The sequence below is a fragment of the Cajanus cajan genome, chromosome 2, assembly GCF_000230855.2.
Source record: "Cajanus cajan strain Asha chromosome 2, NIPB_CcT2T_4, whole genome shotgun sequence".
Lineage (NCBI taxonomy): Eukaryota > Viridiplantae > Streptophyta > Magnoliopsida > Fabales > Fabaceae > Cajanus > Cajanus cajan.
In genome coordinates, this window is record NC_138518.1 from 15,731,211 (window position 1) to 15,741,288 (window position 10,078).

Sequence of the window (10,078 nt, forward strand, 5' to 3'; positions counted from 1 at the left end):
CTACATAAAAAAGCATAGGGTGAAAAAAGGAATGTAAAATTGATTAATTTTCTAAAAAATTGCATTTTTTAAACAAAACTCCTTTTTTCTTAAATAATAAAATAAAATATAATTGAACATAATGAAAAGCATCTCTCCCAAATAACTTATACCATAAACATATATTTTCACAAACCTTAATAATTAAACAAAATCTGACACTTAATTATTTAAAAGCACAAATCTTTATTTAAAAGCCTTTATATTATTTTCTAAAATACTTTTAACTAATTAAAAAAATATTTGTTTGTCAGGTGACATCAATTGTTTCATGGAGAAGACTAATTATTAATTATAGCTTTTGGCCTAGTAGTTAGCATTTGATCTAACAATTGGTATCAAAGCTAAGGTCACATGCTCGATTCCTAACGAGAGCAATTGCTAGGGGGACCTTTTTCGCACATAACTTTCCTAATTATTATTCAATTTCAATAATTATTGGGTTAAGGCAACATCCAATGGAAATGTTTTAACTCTAGTCCCTTAGATGAGAAATTCTAGGTTCCTTAATAAAAATCTCTATTTATTGGTGAAGTTAATTAAGTAACTCACATTAAGATTGGGGGTCTAAAAAGTTGACTAATAATACTTATCCTATTCCCAGTAATAAGTGTTATTAATGTTATTCTCTATACATAGTTTCAAAATGGTTTCCAAATCTCAATTAATTATATGGAATCATTTAGAGGGCGGCCAAGCCAAAACACGCATTAAGAGAATAAAAAGAATAATTAACTAAATAAAAATATCAATGGAATAAAAACAAGAAGAATTATATAAAGTAGGGTAGTTATGTCAATCCCCAATAATAAGAGACTTAACTGCTCATGGATAAGGAATTCACATAAAGGTACATTAGGAGATCATCAAGGGATCTGTGATAACAAAGGTTTTCACTCTTATTCTCTCTAATCTCTTTGAAATATACAATGTGCAAAGTGTCTTTTTATTATCTTCAAACCCTATTTTCATAAGATGTTAATGGGCTTTCTTCCAACATAGGATGGTGGTATTTTCTCGCACAGAGCAACTATTTAGTTCACTTAAGCAATTACTTCATGAGTGCTCACAGTGGTATCTCTACTCTTGCTTTAAGCAATCAAGTGACTGGCTTGAGTAAACATTTTATTACTTTAGGGGTTCTTCACCTTCGCTCTAGCTGGCAGTTCCTTATGCTTAATACCTTTAGTCTTATCTCACTTAAGTGACCAGGTTGATTCACTTAAGTGAGCTTGTCATGCTTAGCTTCTCTCTCTTGTTAGCCTTAGATTCTTCCTTTTTCTTTATTATTCAAAAACTAACAAATGGTATCAAAAACACCTAAAATTTAAAGAAATCTACTCACTAGACATGACTAAATTAAAATACTTATTTTTGAAACAAATAAGACTCTAAAGCATAAGATATGCTTAATTGCCTAAATTGGATAAAAAAATATCGACACAATTGGAAATTATCATCGGGTGGAAGAGGCTCAAATGGGTCAAGTCACAATCAATATGTGGCGCTTGGATTGCTACAATTGAGTAGAAAGAGTTGTGTCATGACTATCATTTATAACTTTTGGCATAGTAGTAAGTGCATGATCCAACAATTTTTATTAGTTTTATGAAAACTTGGGGTGTTACATATAGATACACCAATTACATATCCATAAAAGTCAAGGGCTATGCCTAATCTTATAAATAAAGATAAATTCAAATATTGTCATCAAGAACCAAAAATATAAGTGAGAAATCCAAACTAGAGTAGAAAAAAGAAAGAAATTTTACTCTCGCTCCTATGTCGTTCTAAGAATTATTTAACCTAAAAGGCTAAAAAGGGGTTCAAGATCAATTGAATTAATGAAACAAATTTCAAGATGATGAATTGTGGATGTGCATCATGCCTATGGTGTGATCAACTCAAAGATGAAACTGCTTATTCTTTTAACTCCGTATTGTAGGTATTATCAATTCAACCAATATGCCTTCACAAAAGTTGTAGATATATTTTCCTTCAAATTTGGAAGACTTGTTGACAAATGTGGTCCACTTTTAAAACATTTTTGCCAAACTAGTGTTGTTTTGGAACTATTTACTAATCTAGTGTGGTCAATGTTGGAAGACACTAGTCAAACTAGTGTTATCCAATCCACATCATAAAACACTAGTGGAAGTGTAGCCTTCCAAGCAGGTGATCATGTATTCTTGAAGGTCACACCAACAATTGCGGTTGGTAGAATAACGAAATCAAAGAAACTCACTCCTCAATTTATTGGTCTTTATAAAATCCTTAGGAAAATAGGTCCTGTTGCTTGCCAAATTTCTTTACCTCTTTTTCTATGTCTTTCATGTGTCTCAAATATGAAAATATAATTTTTATCCTTCCCATATAATAATGTCTGATACAATACAATTGAAGGATAATTTTACATTTGAAACAATGTCTGTATAAATTGCAGATATGAGAGTCAAGTAATTGAAAGGAAAATAGACTCCGCTAGTAAAGGTCATTTGGAATGAAGTCTCAAGAGATGCTACGTGAGAATTGGAAAATAAAATTAGAGAACAATATCCTTATTTATTTTAATAAATATTAATAATAGAAAAATTTTGAAGACGAAATTTCTATAAGTGGGAGAGAATTGTAACATTCTAAATTTTCAATTTCAAACTTTTATCTTATAATAGTAACATAAGTTAAATATATTATAAGATGAACTTTTTTAGTAATAGTATTAATATTCAGTTGATTATACACACACACACACATATATATATATATATATATATATATTAAATATGTTTATCGTATTACATGTACAAAAAGTCATTACACTATATATATATATATAAAATTAAATAGTGATGCATTTATATATGAGTACTATAAGGGAAAAAAAGACATAAGATTCGCGGAATCAAAATTTTTTATGAGAAGCTCATATCTAAGGAGTCTTTACAAAATTTTACCTTAAATATTGGTCAAATAAGGTAAGTGTAACGTGCTCATGATAAGGAAGGAAAAAAAGTATATAGAAACAAGAATTATGTACATGCATGCAATCATAAATATTCTCTTGTTAGTACACATTTACATGTTACAAGTCTCACTATGAAAACAAACAAATATTTGTAAATTGGATAAGTCATAAAGTAACTAAAGTTTGAAAAACTTGTTACTTCTTCAATAATTGGATACGCCACACATACATTAATGAGTTTTATCAATTTAACCTCCTCAATTAGTAAAAAAGGAGGTTCGAGTGAAGAACTCAACACAGAAAGAAACACTCTTCCTTTTGTTTTAAACTTTTCTTTCTTTATGTTTTGTAAGGCACCTAAAGACATCAAGCTTAGTTAAAAGAACAATATAGGTAGGGGAGGAAATATTTATCAGTTTATTTTTTTAAAAAAGAAATTATAATTATAGTTGTTTGATGGGGTGTTCCTAACCTCATCTCGTTTCTTAATTATTTTTACCTAGCTAATGTTATTATACTATTTAACCATTACTATTTTTTTTACATCTTATATGTGTTGTTGGTATGTTTTATAAGTCATTTTGATAAATAAATTTTTATTTACACATACTTTATTTAAAAGTTTGTTTCCAATTATTTAACATATTATTAAGATCATTATTATTAATTTTGATATTATATTATACCTGACATATTTATATAAATATAATATATATAAAATAATTTTGTTCCTCTTCTCTTTACAAAACATTATTGGAACTAAATATATAATTATGTATGTAGTTTAATAACAACAACAACAATAATAATAATAATAATATAGTAATATATGCTATTATTTTGTTTTAAGTTTATTATAATTAGTAAGATGTTATCTAAGCAATAATTAAATGAGCTTGTATAAAAAAAAAGTGTGAATTCATTTGTAGTGGAAGGCTTGACCTTGAGGATTTAAATGAGTATAAATTTGATCAAGGAATAATATCCTGATATTCTTGAAACTATGGTAAAACTCATTTATCCCAACTAGTCACTACAAATCTATAACTCAAATATCTCCATTGAATAAAAATTAAAATTAATAACTAAAATGCACAACTAATATGTATACGTGTTTATATATTATTTTTATGTAAATACTTTTTTTTATATGGTATATGTTCTCACTCCTTTTATTTTTCTTATTTTTTTTAAATGGTATGCAAATTTAATTAGATGGATGCACCAAATCTAACAGGACCTTATACGACAATGATACAAATTGTTTTTCCAGGGACTAGCTAATGGAAACATACTTCCCAAGGATCCCTGTCGAAGAAAAAGAACTAAGAAGGGTGAAGGATGATAAAGATGACCTAAATAATTATAGGGCATTTACCCTTATTTTGTAGGGTACCATACATTTGGAGGTCAATCCTACCTTAAGGACTCTTATTGTTGTTTTACATTTTTAGTAGTGATTGTATAGGATATTTTTGACCATGTATTTTGGGTCAAGTAGTATAAGAATTTTTGTCCTTATATTTTTCTTTAAGGGTCTAATTAGTAGTTTAGGGGAGGTGTAACTAGCCTAAGCCATGTACTTATTTGGACTTAGGGCCCAAACATTTTTCTAGCCTATTAAGGTTGGACATCCACTTGTCTAAGCAAGTGGTTTGGACGTCCAAGCTTAATGAACAAGCCATCCAAGCTTGTAAAATAAGTCACATGGCCTTGATAATGACATCTTAGCAAACTAGTCAAAGTAATCATTAGTCTAGTAATTATAATAATTATGTTAAGTAGTTGGAGTTAACTTAAGCTAACCTAGGTTATTCTTAAACTAGGTGTAACACCCTACTTTTTGAAATACTATTATTATTATTATTATATAATATTTGGTCAATATTATTTTATTATTATAAGAGAATATTATTTTGTATATTTTAAATAATTATTTTGTATGTATTAAATAAGTACTTTTATTAATATTTTTAAATAATTATTTATATGTTTTAAAGGATAATTTGGAAGTTGATAAATTATATATTTTATTTTATAATCTAAAAGGTTGATTTTATAGGATATTTTTAATATTAAAATTATATTATTATATTTTGGGTTAGAAATATATTATTATTATTATTATTGTTATAGAGGAAAAATATTTTATATTATACCTGTTTTTATTTTATTTAATTATTTTGAGAAAAAGAGAAACGGGTCGAAAGGAAGATGGGTTGGGTCAACAATGAATTATTTTATGTTAACTCTATTTGTCTCATTTGCGTTCTGAAGGGTTAAGAAAGAAAGAGATAATAAAAAGAGCTCTAAGAAAAAGTACTCAAGAAGAGATCAGGAACAAATTCTCCTACATCAAAGTTATTTGGATTTACATAACCAGGCATGGGAAAAGAGATTATTTGTATGCAAAGTCACATGAGAGAATTGGGTAGAGGAGGAATCAAGTAAGATTATGGGTAATTTTATAATTATTTTTGTTTGAGAAATTGATGATCCCATTAAATTTTGCATGTATTGAGGATTAGGAATATGCAAACAATTTGTAAAAATGATGATTTGGGAGAGAGAAAGAAATTGTAGAAAAGTGTTTGTGAGTTAGGTTTTGGAAAAAATTAGGGGTTTTATATTCTATAAAATTGATGATTCAATCGGGTTTTATATTGATTTATAAATGTAGTTATTATATTATTTGGTAAAATTGATTATCTAGATGATAATTGGATTTATCGGGATATGCTTTGTAAGTTAGGGTTCTTGTAAATTGATGAGCACCCTTAATTATATGAATTAATGAGTAATTGAGAGATTTTACTTATGAATGTACCTTAGTATTTTTGTAATATCTTTCTGTGTGATTAACCAAATCAATTTTTGTTTGTTGGGTTAGAAAGTAGACACTTGGGGCTATAATTTAGACTCTAGAATTGTGTAAAAATGTTAAAAATTGATTGAGTTATGTGAGTTATAAGTTCAATCTGTATTCCAGCATGCGAAATATTAAGGTTTGTGTTTTCAGCCATGCGAGGTGACCTTAACGATACTTTTAGGCTTTGTATTCTGCATAGAAGTTGTAGCTTTGGGTGTTATATTTCTAATGGTTTTGGAATCAGTCAAAAAGGATGTTTATAACATATGTTATGGTCAAAATAGTGAGTAGAGGTCAAACTGTCAGGATTTACGGTGCCCGACGCGAGTATTCTATTTTAGTTTGCGTTTTTGACATTTTGGGACCCCCTTTTTTGGCATGTTTGTGATAATTCATGATTTTTTTAGTGATGCTTATAATACTTATAATGATATGATTGAATGAGTTTGACGTGAGATTGTGAAATATGGTATTATATTGATGGATTTTGATGATGATTGTGAATTGTATGATGTCCAATAATGACTATATTGTATGAAGAAATATAAATGGTGTGTGAGCTGGATGGAATGTAAATTAATTGTGAATTAAAGATTGATGTATATGAGGAGGTTGTGCAAGATATGTGTATGACTTATTATTTTATGTGGAAATGTTGGTTGTGCATGTGATGTGGAATTGAATTGTTAACTATGATGTGATGATTGGGCACAGTCGTATGCATGACACTGGGCCGTAAGGGCGTTCACGTGATAGTTGCTATTTATGGGTTGTTGCAGGCATGGTCGTATGCATGATATGGTACTAGATGTGTGATGTGTTAGGTACAGTCAGATGTGTGATATTGGTGCCAGTAATGGAATGCATTAGCATAGTCGGGTGCGTAACACGATGTTGAACCTGTGACGCGTCAGCAGGGGTGTGTATGTGATCTAGTTTTGGATATGTGACACGGTGTATATGTGCAACTTGTTTATATGTACATATATGAATTGTGATGAGATGATGGAATATGGGGATTTGAGAAATGATGTTGAAGATGTTTGAATGATGAATGTTGTGTTTATGGATTATATTACTTTGAGATTGTTTTGTAGAATTTCGTGATGTGCTTTCTATATAAATATCTTTTTTCTCACTGTACGTTTGTGGTTGTTTTTAGGTGAGGAAGATGTGGACATCAGTGGCATTCAAGGTGCCAATAATTGAGTCATGTGAGTGCTTTGATAGCGTGACATCGGGGCCATGGGTCTTCTAGGACTTTAATTTTTATTGTAATTGGAGTTTTTACATTTTCCTGAAACTATTTACGAACTTATTTACTTTCTAAACTTTATTTTAAATTGTTTGGATATTGGAAATGTATTTTCTTTTGGAGATGTGAACCATTTTACCTATGTGAGAGTAACATTTCTTTATATTATTTTATATATGTATTGGGGGTAGAATGGGTGTTACACTAGGTTTATCTTAGCTTGCTCCATAAGCTTCTAGACAACTAACTAGATTTATAGAAAGTTAACTAGGATTGGTTAACTTAAGTACAAGATAGCTAACCTGGTTACACTTGACCACGGTTAGACTTATAGAAAGTTAACATTGAGTATTAATGAATTAGATGCATTTTTCCTAATTCTCTCTCAAAGCTTGTTTCTCTCCTTAAAACTTGTTCCATTTCTCTTATCCTCTCTTGAGTGTGGCAAGATTTGGAGGGCTTATCACTCCATGAGTTTGGTGTCTCCAAGGGAGCTCTTTACCTTTTCATGTGTGTTTGAAGATGGCTTCTAACACCTTTGGAAGCCATTGAAAAATCTAGGAAGAGACCAAGAAGGAAAAGATCCATTCAAGGAACTTGGAGGAGGAACCAGTGTTTTAAAAACCGAACTGGTCATTGAACCGGTGAGTGTACTGGGTCAATGGATCAAAGGTTAGACCGGTGGGTCACCTATTAAACTGCATGACCCGGTTTCTATTAAAAAAATTAAAAAAATATTTATGTTATACATATTTCATACCTATAAATTTCAAAAATAAAATAAAAAATAACATCATACCTTAAAGAAACTCCAAAAAAATTACAAACACATTTTAACATAATTTTATAATATCATTCATGAGTTTTAAGCAAATAAAACAAGTTCTAAATATGAGTTTCAAACAAGTAAAAAACACACATAAGTCCCAAGCTGACTTGTAAGTTCAAACATATAACAAGTCACATAATAAAGCTACCAATAACATTTAAACATAATTGAACTACAAGATTTAAACAAATCTATATAAAGTATTTATGTCCAAGGAGTAAATGTTGTGTCCGCCACTCCTTCATCAAAAACCTCAAATCCTTCTCCAATAACTTCCTCAATATTGCTTTCATTAAAATTCATGTTTTCCGTAGTATCATCTTGTGCTTGTGCATCATCATCATCATCATCATCATCCTCATCCAAATTTAATTGATCTATGACAATAATTTAGAAATAAGTTAGTAATTACAAATTCAAATTTAGTGATAACAAATACAAAATAATGAAATAACAATATAAAAAATACCAATGTCACTTGAAATTGGTTGGATGGTCATATTTGCAAGGTCATTACGTAATGCATCCACTTCCTCATTGGTTAAAAATGGTGGGGAATCCTCCATTACCCAATTAGAATGGTCATCAAGCGTTTCAAGATTAATAGGATCATAACTTTGATGTCTCTTTTTCCTAAGCACATGTAAATATGTAATGTATTTAAATCTAAGCACATGTATTTAGAAATAAAAGGATACAAAAAAAAGAAAGAAACATAATAGTAGCTATGTTGTAACCTAAAGTTATAACGAACAAAAACTAGATCATTAAGCTTTTGATGCTCCAACCTATTTTTTTTTTTTGAATGAATATGCTCAAATATACTCCAATTATGTTCACAACCCGAAGCACTACAAGTTTGACTTAAAACACGAATAGCTAACTTTTGTAGATTTGGTGCACCATAACCATAAGATTCCCACCATTGATCTAGAATATTGCATGAAATAAATTAGTATATGTATTAAACTTAAATAAACATTACGGATCACAAAGTTACAAGTTATGAAAGTTACTTGGCATAATTGTATTTCTTTCATATAAAACAGATTGCCTTCCAAAATCCAACTCAACATCTTTATATATTCTCATCTTGGTAGTCAATTTGTTTCGTAGTTCAGGATATCCATGAGAATACTTTTCAATCACATCTAAAAGGCTGGATGTTGTGGATAAATGTTGTTCAAATTCTTCATCATTAAATCTACAAGCTGGATTCAACCAATAACCAGCAGCATGAAGATTTCTACGAAGCTGTGAATCCCAACGGTTATCTATGATCTTCAAGTAAGGTTCCACTTTCTTCTTATTTCTTCTAAACCTTCTCATTATCTCTTCTCTAGCTTTATGTATAGCTTGGTAAAGAAAACCCTTGGCAGGTTTATCTTCACTATTAACAATACGCAACACACGTACAAGTGGTTCTGTGAGTTTTACTATATCAGCACATATAGTCCAAAACCCATAGTCTAAGACTTGTTCCACAAATTTCTTTGCTTTTACTTCTTTGGCATAAGCTGAGCTGGTCCATTCATTAGATGTTACCATGGCTCTTAGTGCATCTTTTTGAGCCAAAATACTTTGCAAAACAATAAAATTAGTTGCAAACCGAGTTGGAGCAGGACAAAGTATTTCTCTTCCACCTGTGTGCTTTCTCATCAAATACAATGCATAACAATGATTGTAGACATATTTAGTAATATTTGAGGCATGTGAAACAACTTTACTTACTTCCTCTAACTTTCTCATGTCTTGCAACATCAAATTAATGCAATGTGCTGCACAAGGAGACCAAAATAATTTAGGAAACTTTGCTTCCAATAACCTACCAACGGCAACATAATTGGCAGCATTGTCTGTCACCATGTGAACAATGTTTTCGGGCCCAACATATAACACCACCTCTCTGAAAATCTTATATAACATATCAGCAGTTTTAGAAGCATGAGAAGCATCAACATATTTAAGAAAAATAGCTCCTTTAGGACAATAAACTAAAAAGTTGATCAAAGTTTGCCTACACCGATCAGTCCACCTATATCCGCCATAAGAGTACAACCTGTTTTCTTCCAAATTAAACGATAATCTTCTACAAGCTTCTTTACATCATCAACCCACCTA

General features: G+C 30.0%; 1 protein-coding gene across 1 annotated transcript; it reads right to left on the reverse strand.

Moving 5' to 3' along the window:
* Window positions 1-8,953: 8,953 nt before the first annotated feature.
* LOC145954769 (uncharacterized) lies at window positions 8,954-9,823 on the reverse strand. Its single transcript, XM_083069455.1, has one exon. It carries the CDS (start codon window positions 9,821-9,823, stop codon window positions 8,954-8,956), a length of 870 nt encoding a protein of 289 aa, XP_082925581.1.
* Between the last annotated feature and the right edge of the window lie 255 nt (window positions 9,824-10,078).

Excerpts from the sequence above, each read along its gene's own strand:
- LOC145954769 (XM_083069455.1), bottom strand. The coding sequence starts at position 9,823 with ATGGTGACAGACAATGCTGCCAATTATGTTGCCGTTGGTAGGTTATTG.